Raw genomic sequence first — 20950 nt, 5'->3', positions numbered from 1 at the left:
ATTTTACACGGGACGCATCCCCCGTGTAACAAAAGAATTTGGTGTACTATGCTGATTACCATTGATTACCTAATTAAGGCTAGTATTGTGCTTCCCGAGAAAATATTTCGTTTTTTAGCTTTATATAGTTGTGCGCAAATGTAAATCATGTATTATTGACAGTGTAAGCACGTGTAAGTTTTCTATGTTTTGCTCTTATTCTTTGCTTATATAACATTTGTTTTGTTCAATTACGTACAGACTTACAAACAACACAGTTACAATGTCTTACGTTAACCGAAAATGATAAAATTTAAATGCTGATTGCGTTTGTAAAAAATTGGTCCATGTTTGAACGGACAAACTCGAAGCAAGCTACCCTAGCATTCAGCTGATGAGCGAGAGAGAAATATTGTTGCTTTTGTCATCACTCTTGCGTTGACAGTTTTTTACGAGATTTCGTGTGAGTGTAAAAGAGATACTTTGACTGCGAGCAACCAGAACAAAGCTGCGCGCAACTGTTAGGCGCACAACTTTTACCTACGAAAGAAAAATTTTAGATAATAATCGCAATATCCAGCTGAAAAGAAAACAGCTTAAGAACAAATCCTGGTATTTACCGAAGAAATTTTGACAACTGCAAGGCAAGCAATTATCTATCATTTTTTCTTGTGGTAATAATTACGCCGGATATTATTCCGTACGGAATTTTCAATTCGTTTCAATTCACTAGCATGTAAAACTGCGCCATCTGAAAGTAAAACAATATTTCTTGTGAGGTGCATACTGGTAAAGAAATCGCAAATGGAAAATCTTCTCTTTAGCATTTCTTGGCCTATCTTTTTGCCCATTTCTTTTCAGGTCGATACTAGGCTTTAATTCGTAAATGATTACAAAAGTAATCTCTGATTACTACGCACTTATACTCCTTACTGAAAACCCCTTGAGAGAACCTAACTGAAAACCCTGGCCCTTAAGATAACGCCACTTACTAACGCAAATAACGGTGGATGCGTCCTTTTGTAAAGGTAGCTGTGGGTGGACCGTCATCACCGTCATCCTCGATCCTCGTCAATCTGCCGTGCGTGATAGCAACAAACACAACAAACACATTGCATCGTTTTGTGTTGTGTTTGTTTTTTGTGTAAATATTTCAACCATCTCAGCTGCGAGAGGTACTACGAATTTACAATTCGAAAAATATTTGGTTTGCAACAGCATGTTCGATGACGAAAACTTCAATGTATTTAAAGACGAAAAAGCTGTTATTGACAAAGAAAAAGTTAATCGAACTAAGCTTCCTCGAAAAGCAAGAAATTTTAGGTAAGTCATTCACAGTAATAAGGATAAATTAGTCTTGCTGATTGCTGAAATAATTGCAGTAAAGTACAACTTCAATTAGCTCTACGCAAAAAGAAGGAATGCAACGCTAAAGCTCAGTCTGTTGTGGAAGCTCTTCTAGAACCAACTGATAACGTTGAGTGGTTTCTACATAGCGTGAGTATGATTGAAATTTCCACGTTTGACTATGTCTTTTCGAAAGTTGGTAAGGGTTTTTTACGAATTGACTCCTCTAAAATATTTAGTCCCGTGTTTCAAATTTACTATTGGTAGATTGATGACGCCTACATTCACTATTTAAACCACAAGCTTTTCAAACTTTTATAGTTGCGAGATATTAACCAATGCCATTTCGATGATGTCATCCAGGAGAGAGCAATTCAGCGAATTTGCGGCTATCCACTTTGTAAGGAGAAGCTAACGAAGTAACGTTTAATTATCCCCATTAAAATACATAAATTCAAAAAATGTTTAATTTTAGCCTGCCGAACCAAAAATACATCATCTCATTATCGAATAAAAAAGTATACGACATCACTGAGCGGAAGAATTTTTGCAGTGGCTCGTGCTACAAGGCATCCAGCTACATCAAAGCTCAAATGCTAACGAGTCCACTTTGGCTTCGTGACCAGGAAGATATCCCAAAGTTTAAGTTATACGGCGACATTCGGGAAAATAACACAAGTAACCAATCAAATCCGGAAGCGCCACGTAGATTCGAGGACCTTCGTATCATTGAAAAAACACCCGACGGCAGTATTTTCCAAAGGGAAAATATGCGGGAAGGAGACGAGATACCGCTGGTTAGCGTTAACCAAAATGCGACATCGCCACAATCTTCAAATACTGATGATAGTAAAAACCATGATTTGGACTTGAAAGTAAAACTGTTGTCTTTAGAATAATAAATGAAATTATAACTGAAACTAGCAAGAGTTTTAAATGATTTTAAAATATTCAATCAGACTATTAGTTCATGCCGGATCATTCGAGCCGAGGGCCGTGTCCAGCATTTTTGTCTGCCAACTTGATTCACGGTTTTAATGAACAAGTGAACCATGTTAGCTGAGTGTCAATACACCAGTATGCTACGCCACCATGTTCGTACGTGTATGGTGAGTCGCAGCGGTTTACGAAAAAACTGGTGACGAACTTTAAATACTCCGATATAACTATATCTTTTCTATTTTTCCCTGTATTAATAATAAAATAGAAATCTTCGCTTTAGATTTGGATGTACAGAAACGAGTACTATTTAGCAGCAATGAAACAACAATCTGGCAACTCTGAACGGTGACTTGTACAGTACAAGTTGTACTCGTCGTTCTCTACACTCAACCAAAAGACCACTTACATCTTACGTGCAAACGCACATACTTTTCAAAAATGAGCTGTCATATACGTTTTATATTCAGCATATAATATTTAGATGACAATACGTTAATATTCAAGCAGACATCATATATATTTTACATACCTTTACTTAATTTTCTAATACCATTCACATAACTGTCACGTGATTGTCAGGTGTGCAAAATAAATAGGTGATGTAAGGTAACTTTCATATGCCGTTCACATAGCTGTCACTTGTTAGTCAGGTATGCAAAACGTAATTTTTATGTGCTCGTCACATAGCTGTCACCTGACTGTCAGGTATGCAAAATAATTAGATGATGTAAGCTAATTTTCATGTGCCGTTTATATAGCTGTCACGTGACTATCAGGTACGCAAAATAAATAGATGACGCAACGTATTTTTTATGTACCGATCACATAACTGTCACGTGATAATCAGGTATGCGAAAAGTGATGTAACGTAATTTTCATGTACCGTTCATATAGCTGTCACGTGACTGACAGGTATGCAAAATAAACAGCAACCATGGCATCAAGTGAGATTTACGCAAACGAATTTGGGCTCCCATCACGCAGTTTACCGCAAGTAATTAAATGTAAATTATAATTCATATAAGCACTAAAATTAATCCACATTAACAATAGAGGTTTTCCGTCAAAAATTTTTTTTTCACTAAATGTTCGGTTTTAACTCTTAGAAATGATACCCATATAAAACTTTCTTTATTAAACCTCTAACTACTGTAGAAATGGAAAACTAAAATAAGTATATTTCAATCCGTCACTTCTCGGATGTATTACATGCCTTTTTGTACCAGTGTCCTCTATTTTCACCACTTCGAAACCATTTGTGCCACTCTTTACTCTTGTGGCAAGCAACAAACGAAATGAAAAAGAAGATAATCATTAGCTTTTCATTCGTTTTGTCCTTTTCACTCTACCGCTGATACACATATGTCAAAAACTGTTGTGCAATGCTGCCAGAAAATCTGGAAGTTTTGATAAGCAGTGCAGCCGAAACGAATTTTTTAAAACTCAACATTCGTGATTTGGTGAAAAGAAACTCAACATTCTTGCAATTTGCATTATTTAAAAAATCGTAGTAAATTCTAGAGTAAACGAAAAAAATATATTTTTGCACCATTGTCACTCGTATTGGGAGTACTTTCGAGAAAAAATAAGAAAAGGAGGGGTATGATCTGACGGAAAACCTCTATTTCAGGTCTTGTGTTTTTTCGATGGAGTCATGGCAAAATACTTAGGAGAGAAATTATGCTGCGAGAATCTAAGGGTCCGATTGGTAGTGAAAAATTATAAAGTTACGATTGCACGACTGATCAGCGGACTGTCAATGTGTTTATCAATTTTAATACAAGGACTGCAATCCAAGGTATACGCGTTCTCAAACAATTAATGCATATTATGTTATTTTTTTACTTTTTTTAGATACGAAGCATTGCACCGCGTTGCTTTTCCTAAGTACCGCATAACCACAGAATCATTTGCGAAAAAGAACTGTTGCCTTTGTTGAGTACCAGTCTGAAGCTCAAGCAAACATTCAAGTCATCTACGAGGAATATACATCAGAACCAATTTTTCCAATAGAAACTAAGTTAGTCACTCTAGACACCTAGGAAAATTGCGCAATGTCTAAATGCAGCTAAATATAGTAGATATAAAAAGTGAGTATATAATGTTTGTATGACGCATAGAAGTTTTAAATAAACTTTATATCATCAAATATCTGGTTATTTTTATTATATTAATAAACTATTAATACTATTGAAGAAATTAACCATTCCGCATGATGCAGATAGAATGTATGTGATATTCTACTAGAAGTTAAATGAAGTTCATACATAAGGCACCTGAATACCACGTAACTTATATGTGCACCCGACTATCATATTAATGTGAATATTTACGTGACGAACACATAATATTTAGGTGAAAAGTATTATGGAAAATATTTATATGGTTTTGCACTTGATATGTACACTCAAAATAATAATCACTTACATATCAAGTGCAAAACCATATAAATATTTTCCATAATACTTTTCACCTAAATATTATGTGTTCGTCACGTAAATATTCACATTAATATGATAGTCGGGTGCACATATAAGTTACGTGGTATTCAGGTGCCTTATGTATGAACTTCATTTAACTTCTAGTAGAATATCACATACATTCTATCTGCATCATGCGGAATGGTTAATTTCTTCAATAGTATTAATAGTTTATTAATATAATAAAAATAACCAGATATTTGATGATATAAAGTTTATTTAAAACTTCTATGCGTCATACAAACATTATATACTCACTTTTTATATCTACTATATTTAGCTGCATTTAGACATTGCGCAATTTTCCTAGGTGTCTAGAGTGACTAACTTAGTTTCTATTGGAAAAATTGGTTCTGATGTATATTCCTCGTAGATGACTTGAATGTTTGCTTGAGCTTCAGACTGGTACTCAACAAAGGCAACAGTTCTTTTTCGCAAATGATTCTGTGGTTATGCGGTACTTAGGAAAAGCAACGCGGTGCAATGCTTCGTATCTAAAAAAAGTAAAAAAATAACATAATATGCATTAATTGTTTGAGAACGCGTATACCTTGGATTGCAGTCCTTGTATTAAAATTGATAAACACATTGACAGTCCGCTGATCAGTCGTGCAATCGTAACATTATAATTTTTCACTACCAATCGGACCCTTAGATTCTCGCAGCATAATTTCTCTCCTAAGTATTTTGCCATGACTCCATCGAAAAAACACAAGACCTGAAATTGTTAATGTGGATTAATTTTAGTGCTTATATGAATTATAATTTACATTTAATTACTTGCGGTAAACTGCGTGATGGGAGCCCAAATTCGTTTGCGTAAATCTCACTTGATGCCATGGTTGCTGTTTATTTTGCATACCTGTCAGTCACGTGACAGCTATATGAACGGTACATGAAAATTACGTTACATCACTTTTCGCATACCTGATTATCACGTGACAGTTATGTGATCGGCACATAAAAAATACGTTGCGTCATCTATTTATTTTGCGTACCTGATAGTCACGTGACAGCTATATAAACGGCACATGAAAATTAGCTTACATCATCTAATTATTTTGCATACCTGACAGTCAGGTGACAGCTATGTGACGAGCACATAAAAATTACGTTTTGCATACCTGACTAACAAGTGACAGCTATGTGAACGGCATATGAAAGTTACCTTACATCACCTATTTATTTTGCACACCTGACAATCACGTGACAGTTATGTGAATGGTATTAGAAAATTAAGTAAAGGTATGTAAAATATATATGATGTCTGCTTGAATATTAACGTATTGTCATCTAAATATTATATGCTGAATATAAAACGTATATGACAGCTCATTTTTGAAAAGTATGTGCGTTTGCACGTAAGATGTAAGTGGTCTTTTGGTTGAGTGTAAGTGATTATTATTTTGAGTGTAGCGATAAAATCTACATGGGCTGTGCTATGCTTTTGAGTGCTTAAATTTGAAGTTTATAAGTGTGAAATTTGTAACAAAATAGTTATCCATAACGTCTATTAGTGTTTATTCAATAGCCCAAATTTTGTTTTCAAAACTATTAGGTAGGTAATTGTGAATAAAAAACAAGAAATTTAGGCAATCAGAAACTTACTCATACCAAAAGACGTGCGAGTGTGAACTCTTGGTGGAAGAGATAAAATAAAATAGAGATGCCAGATAGTCTAAAAATTGTAGCTCAAAGTTTAAGAAAGGCTTAATTTAAACACTAATGTGTGTTTTTCCGCCGGTTCGCCTATCTTTTAAAGGCCATCCGAGTCCTTAGGCTCGACAGAATTCTAAATCCTTGTTTCTGGATAGCACAAGACTTCCAGATGTCTTAAATATTTCTTGTATTCACAAGTGATCGTCTCTCTTCAGTCCCAGTATTTAGAGCTTTAGGCGGCTAACCTTTGAGCCAGCTTACCTTGCTGGACAAAGATCAACATGATGTATGTTCCGATTCGAATCCGTCGCAAAAGATAAAGATCGATTCCATTCTTCATTTTCTGTCGCAATAAAATTGTCAGATACACTTGGATGTTGATATAAAGCTCTTGTTCCGTGGATGGGGCTGCCACCTCACTGCCGTAGTCGCCGTAGTAGTAAGCTTTCCTGTTGTACCTACACCTTAGCTGGCACCACGTTGAGGTAAGGATAAAAATTATTGAACAGAGGCGGTAAACTTCACATGTTTATAGCATTCAAATGACCCTGCTATCAGCTAATTTTTGTACTTTACTCGATCCACACCTTTAAATCCATTACTATCTCCTACCATTAACTTTGTCTTTAACAGCGCAAAAAATGTCACCATTAGCGGACTAAAGTGTACCTACCCTATTTCATCATTGTCAGCAAGATGCGAAGGAAGGCACTTTGTGGTTTGTTCTGCCTCCTGTTTGTCCATCGTTCAGCGAAGTTTAATTTTAGCATTCTGCTTGACGCAATAAACAGCAATTGAGATCAATCATAATGCTGTGTAAATAGTTAGCTGTGCTGGCCTGACAATACAGGTTTTGAAAAATGTCTTCTCACAAAAACGGAGTTCATTGTACGGAAAAAAAACGTCGTATAGGTACAAAGATCAGGCACGATCATGTGCATCATCAACAGAACAACATCACCTTCAAATAAGAACCGCCAAGCGGTGTTAGACCCTAATATATAGTGTGGTCTCGCTAGATATTACTCTAAACATTGAGCAAGTTAGTTAATTATCATTGAACAAAACCAATAATAAATGTTAAAGCGAGTACGAACAAACATTGGAGCTAAAAAATTCACATTTTGCAGATGTTACCAAAAAATTACTGCGTTAAATGCGTTTAAAAACGTTACGTATATAGACAGGAGATATCTTATAGATATATGTAGATAAATAAAATAAAATACCTAGCTATTTGTTTTTCATTCTGCTAAGAACATTTTCTCATACTTTCTCTTTACTGAAAAACAGCAAACCCATTCCAAGAAAATACCAACGCACACAAAGCGCTCGTCTGGCTTCTCCATATGTTGGATATCTTTCTCGTCGACTGTCGCGTTCCTCAGTCATTGTTTAGCTTGCGTCGGTAGCGGTTGTTATCTAACGGAAATTTCCAAGTCATTCTGTCTGTAGGTCAAGCAAAAATAAATACTGAGAACTTTGTTTATCAGTGTAGTACGTCTGCAGAAAAAGTGCAAAATAGCAGAAATTACTAAAATTAACTATCACACGTAACCAGCGCTAGCTACAGCTGATACGAACATTTGTACGTAATATTGCTGGATAAATGGCGCAGCAGTTGCAGCAGGTTTTTAAAACGGCCGTCAAGGTCACGGGCACGGGACGAACGATGTCGACCGGTATGATGGGCTCAATGGAAGGTAGGTCAATAAATTTATTCAACAAACACTTGAATTTCCATCGCGCGAGCCAATTATCTGCCTAATTTTTTGATTGGGAGAGTTTGATTAGGTACAGTGACTCGGCAATTTTTTTACCGCCAGACAAATTTTGCATGTCAGGAATTTTGGGTGTATTCAAATGCTATTTGAATGCTTTCAAATATTTCACATTGAATCTATTAGCCATTTGAAGGTTTTCAAACGTTAAAAAATCGGAGCATCACTGTACTTAATGAGTTTTCTGGCATACAAGCAACATGAGAATCGTAGATTAAAAAAGTAACAACACATAAACTGACTCAGATATCTACTAGTTTTTTACGTAACGACCTTTTATAACCCATTTCAAAAATATTTTTCATATTTCCATTTTAGCTCACCTAACGCCGAAGAGCTCTCACCGTTTGCATGTATCCGTGCAGCGGGACTACCCAGCAGCGGACGCTTTACCGCTTCCTGTCAACATTGATCCGGCCGAAACGACCCGTTTCTCGCCGCAACGTGCCCGTGACATCAATTCGTCAGCGATTCTTACGCATCAATCGTCGTACGTGGCAAACCACATCGATGTGACTGTGGACAATTCCCGTGCGGCAGAAAGTGGCATGGATCCACACGTTCAATCATACGATTGCCGCGGTGCCGTCAATTTGAATTCTGCTATGCAAAGTAACGTTCCAAGTCCGTTCGGGGGACTGCACAAGTTTACTCATCTAAATATGCCAGGTGGTGGCTGGGCTCAAGAGGGCAAATTTTTGGCCCAAGATTTGCATTCTTCGCACTACACCAATTTACGCAAGGAGGTGCGCTCCAATTGGTCTGTCTATGAGGATAAAGCGCAAAAAGGTACATTAGGTTTATTAGTAGCAGGCCATTATAACAAGCTACTTCAGCAGCATACTAACCCTATAAATAGTAACGGTAGCATTAGGTATTTTTCGCTTGATTGTGTTGCAATGTGTGCACAAGACACTTCGAGAGCTAAACAAGTGACTGAGGAACCAACGAAAGCGATGCCCGTCACACGGAAGGAACGCCTGAAGAAAGCTGTTAAGGAGTACGGCTCCACGGTCATTGTATTTCATGTTGGAATCAGCTTGGCATCGTTGGGTGCATGTTATGTTTTAGTTTCTAGGTTTGTAACTGCTGCTAATGATGAGGTGTTGTAGTTTTTACATCTAATAAGCCATTAAATATTGAACAAATACTATGAACCAAAGTGGCGGTCAATCCATTCGAGACTGCTACGCGGAGGAAACTGCAAAATGGTATAAAATATATTTTCTCGTTTCTTTACAGCGGAATAGACATGGTAGCCTTACTAGACCGTCTCGGCTGGGCGGATTCGGCACTGGCTAGTAAGACCGGTACCGGTGCCGGGACGTTCGTGATCGCCTACGCAATCCACAAAGTGTTTGCTCCCGTTAGAATAAGTATTACTCTAGGAGCTACGCCGTTCATAGTTCGGTATTTGCGTAAACGCGGAATTTTAAAGCCACCATCTTCACCAACAAACGTAACTAAATGATTCATTTTGTAATGCAGCCTTTTGTGAATTTGTATTCATTTAACCCACGGTATAAAATAAAAAATAGATTGTGATAAAATGTGAATTTATCAGACAAATATAGCTATTAGTTCGTATGCTTTGCGAAATTTATTGGACATAAATCAACCTTCATCTTGATTTTCTATACAACTACTATCGTCATCCGAGCCATTCTCCTCAAGCACTTCTTCAATCAAATATTCGGTATCGCCAGTTATAACTTCTACCACCTCAATTGAATGATTAGTTTCTTCGTACTTCTCTTGTTCTCGTTCTTTGTGTAATGTAAGATGTTTCGCCAAGTTATTCTTCTGCATGAAGCGTTTGTGACAGATGTCACACTCAAATGGTCGCTCGCCAGTATGAACACGCTGATGCATCGTCAGTTGACGCTTTCGAATAAAGGCAGCCGGGCATTTGGAACATTTATGCGGCCGCACCTTCGTGTGGGCAGCCATTTCGTGCCGCTGGCGATCTGTTGTGTGACTGTAGCGATTGCTACAGTATCGGCACTGAAATGGTTTTTCGCCCGTATGGTACCGTATGTGTAGGACAAGTGATTGCTTTGTTTTAAATTTTTCGTCACAGTGGGGACAATCCCAGATGCTTTCGGCATGGCAACGTTTGTGTACCTTTTACGATATAATACCCAATTAAAATACGATTTATTATGTGCAATTTTTTTTATCTTACCTTTAAGTTTCCTTTTCGCAAGAAAGATTTGTTGCAAACCTCACACACATATGGGCGTTCAGAGTTGTGGCACACTTTGTGTACTCGAAGGGCCTTCTCGTCAAAGAAAGCCTTTCCGCAAACATCGCACTGAAACTCTCGCAGTCCGATGTGAGTTTTTTCATGGGCGTTTAGCGCAGCACTGTTTGAAAAGGTTGCTCCGCAATCCTTACATGCACAGTGCATATCCAATTTGCGCGGAAACTGGTGGAAATATAACGACTTTTCGTTCCGAAAACTTTTGTGACATACATAGCATATAAAATCTTCGTGTTCCCTTTCTTCGGCGTTCTCCCGACGCTTAGAGGCATGGACAGCTTCTGCATGCTCCACCAAGTCGTTGGAATCTGGAAACACTAAGGTACATTTTACAAAGCAACAAATGTAGCCCTTTTCTTCCGCATTAAATACTCTCCTTTCCATTCTGACAAAGTCTTGATGCACGCCACTAGCCAGATGCTGCATAACACGATATTTTATCTCCGATTGCATGTCACAATACTTGCATCTATAGACAGTGCTCTGCAATGCTGCGTTGCGATGATACACAAGAAGCTCTGGTGTACTAAAGCGTTTAAAACAAATAGTGCACTCATGCGGTTCAGTTTCATCAAGTATAGTTTCTGTTGCTCGATGTATCTCTTCAGAATGCTCCTCCAACTTTTCCCTACTATCGCAGGTGTAATTACAACCACAGCAGCGAAAATCCAGAATTTCCTCATCGATAATGCAAGAATCAAGAGTACGCATTTCGTTCGAACATTCCTCAGGCAATAATGATGGCTCAATTCCTGCTTGAGCAAGCGCTTTTTTATGTGCGACACTGGTTTTCAAATGTTGATCGAAACGAAATTGCACATCAACTACCACATTGCACATTTTACAAAAGTATAACTGCTTGTGCTTTCGAGCAGTATTATGTCTATTGAATGACTGTATTTGCTCAAACTTCTCATAGCACAGCCTACACTCGAACGAACCTTTCTCGTCGGTTCTATGATGCTCTTCACTGCAATGATCTTTCAGTTCCTGTAAACTAGCAAATATAAGTTCACATCCGCAACATCGTTCTCCACCTACGTGAATAATTTGGTATTCCGCCGTTTCATCAATACCTACTATATTTTTCTGATCAGGGTATTTCAACTCTCTGGTAACTCGTTTACGCCAAACAGATCGTTTTATTTTTGACCGGACTTTGGTAAGGCTTTCGAATGCCGTTGTGGCAGTTTCGCCTGCCTGATTTCGATTACGATGAGCCTTACTGAGACTCTGATGTTGTTGCAAACGATATTCGACATCAAACGTTATATCGCATTGTGTACAATGATATATGTGATTAGATTGAAAAGTCTTAGTGTGGTTCAGCAGCTTCATTCTGTTCGGAAAAATCTCGAGGCAACTCGAGCATTGAAAAGCATTTGTATCCTTACTGTTCGAAGCCGCACTCAGATGATGAGTCTCAGCGCAGTGCTGCTCAAGTAGCCTTGGGGAATCAAAGAGCAATTTACAGCCACAACATCGAACCCCTTTTAAATGTATAATAGTGTATGTATCTTTCGCAATAATGCTTTTAATATTATCACTGTTCAAAATGTTTGATTTACTTTTATCACTATTATCATGATTTTCACATTTTATCTCCGGCTCTTTTTCCAACGCAATGCTCGGAAAGAACGGTTTTATGTGCACGCGTTTTTTGCTTATCTTGCGTAAAGATGAATCTGATTTTTGAATTAGTCTACGTAAGTTGTACGCCTGTTCGAGTCGATCTAAACACTCCATGCAAACCCTTCCCGGCATCGCGTCATCTTTTGAAACCTGCGTATTACGATAATCAGTTTTAATCCTTTTAAAATGAAAGAAAAACGCATAAGTATAACTTACCAGAACATCACCACAGTCCATCAACATAGTGGCGATCAGTTCATTATTCCGCTTGCGGAATACTGAAACCATTTCCTGTCCGACTTCGGCACGTAAACAAATTCGGCAGCAACACTCAGTTTCCATCATTTTGAAGCCGAGTTTTATTAGATCCGTGTTAGTACCAAAGGATATTATTGCAGGAGGAAAATCGCATAAATTGGTCTAAAAAATCGGATTGTAAGAATAATACAATTCATTTTTTGTTAAACACCATCCTATTTTTACTTTACTATACTGCGGCTACTGCTGTAAAATGTTCAAATTGACAAATAAGACAAACATTTCACGACTATTTGCTCACACATCGACAAAATTCCGTCTAGGTAAACGAGGTAAACTCTGGCCTTAGTTTTCAAAAGGTCGCATAATCAACCCTTTTGCATTTTGCAAGGGGTTTCCGGGAGCAACGACTACTATGCACCTTTGAAAAAAGTTTATTTGTTTATTTGTATAATCTTACTTACTTAAGTTACTTTTAATTGCTTTTCTGATTACCATTAATTTTTTGATTCAATCTCTTGTGATTATTACTATAGATATTAATCATGATTACCAATGATTACTTGAGATTATAGATCATTTTGCGATGACGTCATTTTGCCGTCAAATGACACCAATTGGTGGTTTGTTTACATGTTTTTTGTCACATCCAGCAGTTTCGATTTTAAATTTCGTGAAGGATTACTGCGTCAGGTGCTTTAAAATGCATGTAAGGTGCTTTTTCTTAGATAGAAACTATAATTTTTTATCATTATCTGCCGGACAAAGATAGAAAACTCAATTCAAACTTTAACACCATGTAAACAAACCACCAAGTGCTGTCAAAAAAGTGTGGTTAGGAGCTCCCGTGTAATGATCTATCATTGATTACTAAGTGCTGATTACCATTGATTACCTAAAATTAATTCGTAAAGTTTGTAAATGATTACAAAAGTAATCTTTGATTACTTCGCACTTATACCACAACAGCCACACCACCCCTCTAGTGCCAGCGCTAAAAGATCGAGATGTCAATGTATTGTCAAATATATATATGGAGTGTCTGTTTATAGCAGGGGGCTGATATGACGTCACATTTTCGTTGCTCACATGAAAAAGGCGGCAAACGCAAAGCGATTTCACAAAACAAATTTAACTAACCATTTTCACAGTTTCATGTGTTTCGCATCAACTGCCTGCCTGATATTGGCTATGTGATGCTAAAACCTTGGCTCAAATCAAACTAAAACTAACAAAATTTAACTATTTACACATCCGACTCGGTTGTCAGCTTGAGCCCATCTATGAAGCTGTCAGCTTGGGCCCGCTCTATGTTGGCTACGTTTTTTTTGTACAGGTTGGTATTGGAAGTGTCATTCCCGTGGTTTATAGGCCTTTTGAAAAGTTGCAGACTCTGGTAGAGCCAGAGAGCCTAGAGCGGGTAGAGCTGGTAGACCACCAGTGGTGCATCTATCTATTAGTTTTTTAAAATAATATTGTTTACATCAATGGCTGCGGAAGCTATTATTTCAAGTTGCCGTATTTGCAGTGGTACGCCATCAATTTCTCTGTTTGAAGTGGATACAGGAAATGCAAAATGTTTAGCCGAACTAATTGAAGATTTTGCAAACGTGACGGTAAGTATCCTCAATGATTTTTATGCCTTTTACAATCGATCCATGTTGGCATTGACTTTATTCTAAGTAAAACATTTTTAAATTTATGAGTTTGTTTTTAGATTGAACAAAATGATGGAAACCCTTCACATATTTGTAGCGAATGCGCAAATAATCTCAAAAAAAGTATTTCATTCCGCCACCAAATTCAAGACGCAGAAAGAATCTTTAAAAATTACGGACAGTGAGTACCACATAAATTTATTTTCTAAGCTGATGCAAGCTTAATAGTTTTAATTCCAGAAATCAGTTGTGTTTATCGCCTGTATCATACGATGTAAAAATTGAACTATCCGCAGTAGATGATGATGAATTTGAATATGAGTATTTGGAGGAAGATACCACAAGTGAAACTAACAAGAAACTGTCGAACTGTTATCTTGGAAGTTCCAGCGTTCCATCACTGCCTGAAGATAAATTGCATCAAGATACCGGTTTTGAAAGCGAAACAGTATTGCGAGTAGCAGACTCTTGTGCAGATCAGAAGTTGCACCACATTCCGTTTAAGATTCCTCCGGACGATAAAATCGCGCAAAGGATGATATTTGACGATTTCGAGTATTTTGAAATCGACGGAGAGCAATGCTGTGGCTGCAATTTTATCGCTAGTAGTAGAGACGAACTGGTGCATCATTCGAAAGAGTCACATGCACACAATTACTATCCAGATAGTAGCTATACTTGCCCCATTTGCTATTGTAAATACAAAACACAGGAAATTCTAGCACAACACATTGAATACTATTCGTACAGAGACATTTTTCTTTGTACGGTTTGTAATGAACCGTTTGTTCAAAAAAGTCAATTGGAAATGCACCAAAAGGATAGCCCTAAACACCGGAAAATGCTAGAAGATTCCAAAGGAAAAATAACGACATCGAATGTTAATACCAAGAAAAATGATAGGAATGGTATCCGTAAAAAGCATGTAGTTTTGGAGGAAAACTCAGACGAAATAAATTTTTTTTGTTGTTTCGTACGATGCTGGGAAAAGTTCGAAAATCATGAAGAATTATTAGAGCACGTTGAACAAGTTCATAATGGAAAACGCAGAGAAAATGAGCTTATACATGCACAATCACCTGAAGGCATGCAACACGTTTGCTCGGTTTGTAAACGATTATTTGAAAATGAATTAAAACTAGTGCATCATCAGTCATATAAGCAGAAACGTGTAACCCACTCTTGTCAAGAATGTGGTCAAATTTTTTTTAAATTGCATGCTCTGCGGGATCATGAAATAAAACAGCACAGCCAGCAGCCACCACAACATAAATGCGACATTTGTGGAAAGGCGTTCCGTAAAATGTCAGTCCTGAAGCATCATCGGAAAATCCATGTTCCGTTTGAAAGTGTACCGTGCGTTGAGGCCGGATGCCAATTTGTTTTCCGGGATGAAGCTTTAATGAAACGCCACTGTCGTAACGTGCATGGGGACAACTTTCCCTGGGAATGTCGATTTTGTCCAAAAAAACTTCGCACTAAAGAGGCAATGGATATTCACGTACGTGTGCATACGGGGGAAAAGCCTTTTCCTTGCAGGCAAGGATGCGACAGACAATTTGCGCACGCTACGGATCGGGCTAGACACGAGCGATCAAGACATACTGGTGAAAAACCGCACAAATGCGAACAATGTCCGGCAGCATATGTTCGCCGGCGTGAGTTGGTGGTTCACATTAAAAAGAATCATGACGGTGAATAAATATTAGATTTAGATTGTCAGTACATATGGCATTTTAGGAGTAGTAAATATATCATAGCTTTTTATCAACAACAACCATTGTTGGTGTGGGCCTATTTAAATCTAAAAATACCCGACGACAAAGTCATCTATTCCATATTGCAAAAGCATGAGACCCATTAATTCTTAATTTGAGTATCTTCATTTGTACTGTGATATAAAAGTACCATCCTAATATAAATATATGTTACCCAAAATTTGTTATATTGTCAAATTCAGTATTTTTACCTTGGTCATCGAATACTTCTACGCAAAAAACCGTTTTCTCAAGGTCGTTAGCGGTGTTACTTCTGTGACGCTCCACGTGCTTTTTCAAAGTAGCATTTTGACAGAATCCTTTTCCGCAAATTGCACAGCAGAACGGTCGTTCGCCGGTGTGAGTGCGTTTGTGGCTCATAAGCGTTCGTTTTCTTGTAAAAGCTGCCCCACATGTACTACAGTGATATGGTTTTTCTCCTGTGTGCACCATTTCATGACGTTTGCGGTCCGAAATGTGATAATAGCTGTTATCACAAAATGAACATTTGTATGGCTTTTCTCCGGAATGAATTCGTGCATGTATGCGCAAATGCTGAGGTACTTTAAACTGGGCTGGGCATAGGCTACAATGAAACGGTTTATCCTCGGAGTGACATGAGCGGATGTGTTCTTCCATGTTACGTTTACGGCTAAAGACTTTTTCACAAAGCGAACAAGGAAATGGTCTTTCTGATGAATGGCAGATTAAATGGTTCTTAAGATGCAGTTCGCTAAGAAATCGTTTTTTACAATAACTGCACTCGAATGGTCTTTCTCCGCTGTGTTTAGAGCGTACGTGAATTGCAAGCAGGTTTCTGCTTGCAGCTCGGAAGGTACATTGTGCACAAGCAAAGTGCCGGTTTTGTTTGTTATTAGCACGAACAAACTGATGTACTTTTAGGTTTTTCAATGTGCCAAATGTTCGGAAGCAGACTTGGCATAGATATGGCTTGCTAGAAGAGCTTTTCTCCTTATTATATTTTAGTTTAAGTGCATGTTTTTGCTGTGCATGGAATATCAGTTCTTCCTCACTAGGGAAGCAGTCATGGCAGTGGGTTACACAGCAGTACCGCTCACTCGTTTTTCTGTCTTTCAACGTTCCGTTGCTTTGTTTCCCAAAAGATTTTGGAAAAGCGTTAAGAACCTTTGCTGGTGTTGCCGAATGTGGTTTTTCTAAGTGCTTAGATACCCCTTCAACGGTATCGAAAATATCATTGCAAATACTGCACTGAAATAATTCTATGAAATTTTTTCCCTGATGATTTCTTAATTCGTCTAGAGTGGCAAATACATGCTTGCATATACAGCAAACATATGTACAATCAATATCGGATAGGGTTTCTGAAAAGGTAATATTATGAGACAAGAAAACATGTTCTCTGTGTTGTTCCTCGTTGTGAAAAATTGTAGCACAAATACAGCATCGGAAACTCATCATTTCTATAGTATTGTAATTGTTACAATGTTGCGTTTCATATTCCAGATCATCTGCTATCAGTAACGAATGCGTAGTTTCTGTTTCAAAGCCAACCGATTCTATTATTTCTTCTTTCTTCTGTAACTCGCAATCATCCGCATTATATACGTATTCAAGTTTCTTCGGCTTGACGATCGATTCCAAGCCAATTAAATTTGGTAGATTTTGTTCTTCTTCAAACATCTGGCGTAAAGTTTGTTCGGATTCCACGCACTTCCTTCGGAAACTCACTACAGTCAACAGGTTTTCCACGCAGATTTTACATAACTCTTTTGGTAGCGAGTCTTGTTCTGAAATCTAGTTCAACAGGCATTAAAACAGAATTATTTTACCATCTCAATATATAGACACATTTTTACCTTCAACAGACAATATTGAAGCAACAGATTTGCTATTGTATCCCCTTCTTGTGTGTAGCTAAAAACTGATATTGAGCATTTCTGGTCCCTAATTTGGGCTGTGCACGTTCGACAAAGTGACTCCATAATATTTAATTTGGCTTCTCAGATCTTGTTCAAATCTAGACGGAGTGAACAAGAATTGAGCGCTCGAGCAGGCTTCGTTGTTGGTAATATTTTCGTTTGTTTAGGTTTTTTATTATTTGTGTTGCACTGAGACGGCTGTTTAGAAGGTTTAGACTTCGAAAAAAATAAAAATAAACTTCACTTTCCAGTTATCCCTAACAGTTTAATAACGGGACTTCGTGTAAATCGTGTAAATAATGATAAATAATCAAAGGAAAGAAACCAAAAGGATTGGCCAAAGTATATCGAAAAGGGAAGGTATATGAAAAAGGGAAAAAAGGAAAAGGCCTGTGGCTGCTGTCACAATATGCAAAAGGTAACAAACAAAAACAAAGTTCCAACAGTGATGGCACAAGCAGTTTCACAAAAATTTCAAAAAAGTTTCCTCTCAATGGACCTGTACTGCCGTGTGTGTTCTACTAGCGAAGCGATCATGCTGCAGTCGTTGTTTGAAATATGCGAAAGCGAAGATGAAGTCATTGCAAATATGATCATCGACTGCACAGATGTTATGGTTAAGTCCCGTAGTTCATAACGGTAATGAAAACAAACATTATTTTATGCTTATTTTGCTTACAGGTAACAGATGGTGATGGATTACCACAAAATATTTGCACCGAATGTTTGATTAAAGTTAAGGATGCATATCAGCTACGCAAGCGATGTATACATTCGAATGCAATATTTAAAAAAATGTTGGTATCCACAACAATTCAGTCAGCAAAGCCTCTTTCTTCCTCTATACGCTCAAAACAGATGGATTCAGATCAAACATTGAAATTGGACGGAAACAGCGCAGTACAAATAGAATTGAACCAACTGTATTTATGCCAGGACTGTGGTGTGTTACTAGATACCAACGAAGCAATGCTAGAACATGTACGTGTTACGCATATAGCACATAAAACCAAAGAGAAGTTGGTAGTAGAATACTTCGAAGAATCAGAAGAACAAGAAATCGAGTATCTAGATGAAGTAGGAGATGAAACGAAAAATTTGCTTTCAGAACATAATGTACTTTCATCTCAAATCACAGATCCTCTAGATTGTGAAGTTGTTGAAAATGCAGCAGATAACGGGAGTCTCAAAAATCATCATGGAATATGGTTCAAATCATCTACTGCCTGTTGCGTGACGCGCTGCTATAAAAAATTTAAAAAACATGAAGATCTACAGCGACATGCTATGACTACACACGAATTGTTGCGTATTCAGCATGCCCAAGAACGGAAGCATCATAATTTGGTTTGCGACATATGCCTCAAGGGGTTTGCTAACGAACCATTATTTATACGACACCGCACCGCTGATCGACATCAGAAACACGTATGTCTATCTTGTGGTTCGCGCTACGTTTCAAAGTCGAATTTAATTCAGCACGAAAAAAGTCAGTGCGGAAAGGTGGCCACATTTTGTTGTCCACAATGTGATAAACGCTTTTTTACTAGTGGAGGCTTGAAAAATCACGAAAAATTGCATAGCATTAAGAAACCTAACGTTTGCAGTCAGTGTGGAAAATCGTTTCACCGCAAAAGCGTCCTTAAAGATCACATCAGCATGGTTCATTCGAATGTACGTTGGTTTGAATGCACGTTATGTCCCAAATCATTCACTAGCAAAACTGTTTTTCAATCGCATCAGTTGACACACACTAAGGAAAGACCTTATCAGTGTCGTTTTTGCAACAAACGTTATCTTAAAACCAGTGATCGTACGTTACACGAAAATCAAATTCATCTAGGTATAAGACCTTTCCAATGTTCTTTTTGCACAGCTGCTTTTATTCGGGATCGGGAAAGGAGGCTTCACGAGCGCATACACACCAGAGCGAAGCTTTACAGTTGTGACGATTGCTGTGAAGGATTCAACAAATTTGCGGACTTTAAGCAGCATCGTCTTCAACATCATGGTAAGGACGCGCTGTGCAATTCAGTTTCTACGACACTGGCGGCGATTTAGCTAAAGGAAGCAAATTATACCAATCCAATCCATTGAAGACCAAAATCTGCAAGGTGATTAAAAATATATTCAGGCAGATTGAATAAAACAGCAACGGCTGATAATTCCTAAAATTTCTTTTATCCTCTTCAAAGTATGTAACCTTCTTTAAAAGATTTCCCTTAGTGGTTTGAAAAAAAGTGACTCGAAAAAATAAACGCTTTGCATGCAATTCGAGCTTAAGTTTGAAAATTAGAAAAGTTACACGCGACAAAAATTAATGTACACGCTGCTTGGCAAATGACGGCCGAATTGTGTTTGGCCAAAAAATGTTCGCAGTTCGAGATGACAATGTTTGACCTGTAAATCAAGGTGAAATAATCCATGTACAGCATTTATTTAGCAATGATTTTGTGATGTTTTTTTCGAAAATAAACTTGATATTGCCAATCAATGTTACGCTTACGTTACATAATCTCCTAATTAGGTTCTAGCTACACGATGCTTCTCTAACAAACCAGGCGTCATATGTTCGAAACTCGGCTGGGCGGTGTTGCTAGAGTTAATAAGATCGTTGCAGTAGTCCCGTACTCTACATGCGGCTGCGTAGTATGACGATAAAGAACTACAGAAGGATCAAGCTTTAAATATGTTTTAAGCCCAAGGCATTGCTTTTTACAATACAATTTTTCGCTATATGCGCTATATTACGCGCAAGCTAGATATCCGTTAGGTCATTTTATTTATTACTCTCAGTTTACCACTGATGACTAATTAAATAAGAAGTAATAAATGTTAAACATCACGTGAAACAGTCATTATCACCCACCTACCCGCAAAAATTTTAATCTACTTTGGTTTCCTTAAAAATTTGAAATTTGATGCACAAACAATACACACATACTAATAACGCAAACAAAAAAAGCGCGGCTCAAAGTGCACAAAGCATCAGCAATGCACAGCAGAGCTGCCGTATATTCAGTTTTTCGAAGGGCTATTAAATGGATATTTTTCTCTTCTCAGTTCGATACATGACACATTTTTCAAATTTCGACGAGCTGATTTTTCAGTAAACAAAAGAAGGCCCAATTATAGAAATATATTATAGAAATATACATACACGACTTACAATTGCTAAATGCCGAATAAAATTCTGATTGTTGTATAATACCTATAATACATAGGGGCCGTGCACTAATTACGTAAGGCATAATGGGGGGAGGGGGGGTTCCGCGAAATCTTACAAAATCTTA

At 37.7% G+C, this 20950-nt stretch overlaps 6 protein-coding genes across 8 annotated transcripts; 4 read left to right on the top strand and 2 right to left on the bottom strand.

The window, feature by feature from the left end:
* Window positions 1-1078: 1078 nt before the first annotated feature.
* LOC128743402 (putative RNA polymerase II subunit B1 CTD phosphatase RPAP2 homolog) lies at window positions 1079-2232 on the top strand. The gene is made up of 4 exons (XM_053839966.1): window positions 1079-1302; window positions 1362-1476; window positions 1648-1745; window positions 1802-2232. The coding sequence occupies exons 1-4, from the start codon at window positions 1199-1201 to the stop codon at window positions 2223-2225; spliced, it is 741 nt and encodes a 246-aa protein (XP_053695941.1). The 5' UTR covers window positions 1079-1198; the 3' UTR covers window positions 2226-2232.
* Window positions 2233-6189: 3957 nt separating this feature from the next.
* On the top strand, window positions 6190-9788 carry LOC128739239 (uncharacterized). Its single transcript, XM_053834699.1, has 4 exons — window positions 6190-6306; window positions 7701-8110; window positions 8507-9266; window positions 9431-9788. The coding sequence occupies exons 2-4, from the start codon at window positions 8017-8019 to the stop codon at window positions 9657-9659; spliced, it is 1083 nt and encodes a 360-aa protein (XP_053690674.1). The 5' UTR covers window positions 6190-6306; window positions 7701-8016; the 3' UTR covers window positions 9660-9788.
* On the bottom strand, window positions 9775-12632 carry LOC128739229 (zinc finger protein 791-like). Of its 2 annotated transcripts, none has more exons than XM_053834685.1 (4): window positions 12572-12632; window positions 12300-12503; window positions 10374-12233; window positions 9775-10312 (listed from the first exon to the last, which is right to left on the bottom strand). In XM_053834685.1, exons 2-4 carry the CDS (start codon window positions 12426-12428, stop codon window positions 9803-9805), a joined length of 2499 nt encoding a protein of 832 aa, XP_053690660.1. In that variant the 5' UTR covers window positions 12429-12503; window positions 12572-12632; the 3' UTR covers window positions 9775-9802. The 2 variants fall into 2 exon arrangements, with proteins under 2 accessions (XP_053690660.1, XP_053690659.1); XM_053834684.1 differs by having other exon boundaries at window positions 12567-12627.
* Window positions 12633-13826: 1194 nt separating this feature from the next.
* Window positions 13827-15701, top strand: LOC128740845 (zinc finger protein 502-like). Its single transcript, XM_053836413.1, has 3 exons — window positions 13827-13957; window positions 14059-14180; window positions 14240-15701. The coding sequence occupies exons 1-3, from the start codon at window positions 13829-13831 to the stop codon at window positions 15699-15701; spliced, it is 1713 nt and encodes a 570-aa protein (XP_053692388.1). The 5' UTR covers window positions 13827-13828.
* Window positions 15702-15927: 226 nt separating this feature from the next.
* LOC128740844 (zinc finger protein 260-like) lies at window positions 15928-17899 on the bottom strand. Its single transcript, XM_053836412.1, has 2 exons — window positions 17595-17899; window positions 15928-17532 (listed from the first exon to the last, which is right to left on the bottom strand). Exons 1-2 carry the CDS (start codon window positions 17718-17720, stop codon window positions 15928-15930), a joined length of 1731 nt encoding a protein of 576 aa, XP_053692387.1. The 5' UTR covers window positions 17721-17899.
* Window positions 17900-18116: 217 nt separating this feature from the next.
* LOC128739235 (zinc finger protein OZF-like) lies at window positions 18117-19765 on the top strand. 2 transcript variants are annotated; one of them, XM_053834693.1, is made up of 3 exons: window positions 18117-18273; window positions 18339-19470; window positions 19534-19765. In XM_053834693.1, the coding sequence occupies exons 1-3, from the start codon at window positions 18151-18153 to the stop codon at window positions 19716-19718; spliced, it is 1440 nt and encodes a 479-aa protein (XP_053690668.1). In that variant the 5' UTR covers window positions 18117-18150; the 3' UTR covers window positions 19719-19765. The 2 variants fall into 2 exon arrangements, with proteins under 2 accessions (XP_053690668.1, XP_053690667.1); XM_053834692.1 differs by having other exon boundaries at window positions 18339-19765.
* The last annotated feature ends 1185 nt before the right edge of the window (window positions 19766-20950 follow it).

The sequence above is a fragment of the Sabethes cyaneus genome, chromosome 3 (genome assembly GCF_943734655.1).
Source record: "Sabethes cyaneus chromosome 3, idSabCyanKW18_F2, whole genome shotgun sequence".
Taxonomy (NCBI): Eukaryota; Metazoa; Arthropoda; class Insecta; order Diptera; family Culicidae; genus Sabethes; species Sabethes cyaneus.
The sequence above is the reverse complement of the archived record's forward strand: the minus strand, read 5'-3'. Positions and strand labels throughout refer to the sequence as shown.

Bases quoted from the DNA above. Each gene is read 5' to 3' on its own strand.
- LOC128740844 (XM_053836412.1), bottom strand. From the start codon at position 17,720: ATGGAGTCACTTTGTCGAACGTGCACAGCCCAAATTAGGGACCAGAAA. The intron at 17,533-17,594 runs GTAAAAATGTGT...CTGTTGAACTAG, and splicing joins TTCAATATTGTCTGTTGAAG to ATTTCAGAACAAGACTCGCT.
- LOC128739239 (XM_053834699.1), top strand. From the start codon at position 8,017: ATGGCGCAGCAGTTGCAGCAGGTTTTTAAAACGGCCGTCAAGGTCACG. The intron at 8,111-8,506 runs GTAGGTCAATAA...TTTCCATTTTAG, and splicing joins TATGATGGGCTCAATGGAAG to CTCACCTAACGCCGAAGAGC. The intron at 9,267-9,430 runs GTTTGTAACTGC...GTTTCTTTACAG, and splicing joins TGTTATGTTTTAGTTTCTAG to CGGAATAGACATGGTAGCCT.
- LOC128743402 (XM_053839966.1), top strand. From the start codon at position 1,199: ATGTTCGATGACGAAAACTTCAATGTATTTAAAGACGAAAAAGCTGTT. The intron at 1,303-1,361 runs GTAAGTCATTCA...AAATAATTGCAG, and splicing joins CGAAAAGCAAGAAATTTTAG to TAAAGTACAACTTCAATTAG. The intron at 1,746-1,801 runs GTAACGTTTAAT...GTTTAATTTTAG, and splicing joins TGTAAGGAGAAGCTAACGAA to CCTGCCGAACCAAAAATACA.
- LOC128739229 (XM_053834685.1), bottom strand. From the start codon at position 12,428: ATGATGGAAACTGAGTGTTGCTGCCGAATTTGTTTACGTGCCGAAGTC. The intron at 12,234-12,299 runs GTAAGTTATACT...CGTAATACGCAG, and splicing joins TGGACTGTGGTGATGTTCTG to GTTTCAAAAGATGACGCGAT. The intron at 10,313-10,373 runs GTAAGATAAAAA...ATATCGTAAAAG, and splicing joins TGCGAAAAGGAAACTTAAAG to GTACACAAACGTTGCCATGC.
- LOC128740845 (XM_053836413.1), top strand. From the start codon at position 13,829: ATGGCTGCGGAAGCTATTATTTCAAGTTGCCGTATTTGCAGTGGTACG. The intron at 13,958-14,058 runs GTAAGTATCCTC...GTTTGTTTTTAG, and splicing joins AAGATTTTGCAAACGTGACG to ATTGAACAAAATGATGGAAA. The intron at 14,181-14,239 runs GTGAGTACCACA...TTTTAATTCCAG, and splicing joins ATCTTTAAAAATTACGGACA to AAATCAGTTGTGTTTATCGC.
- LOC128739235 (XM_053834692.1), top strand. From the start codon at position 18,151: ATGGACCTGTACTGCCGTGTGTGTTCTACTAGCGAAGCGATCATGCTG. The intron at 18,274-18,338 runs GTTAAGTCCCGT...TTTTGCTTACAG, and splicing joins TCGACTGCACAGATGTTATG to GTAACAGATGGTGATGGATT.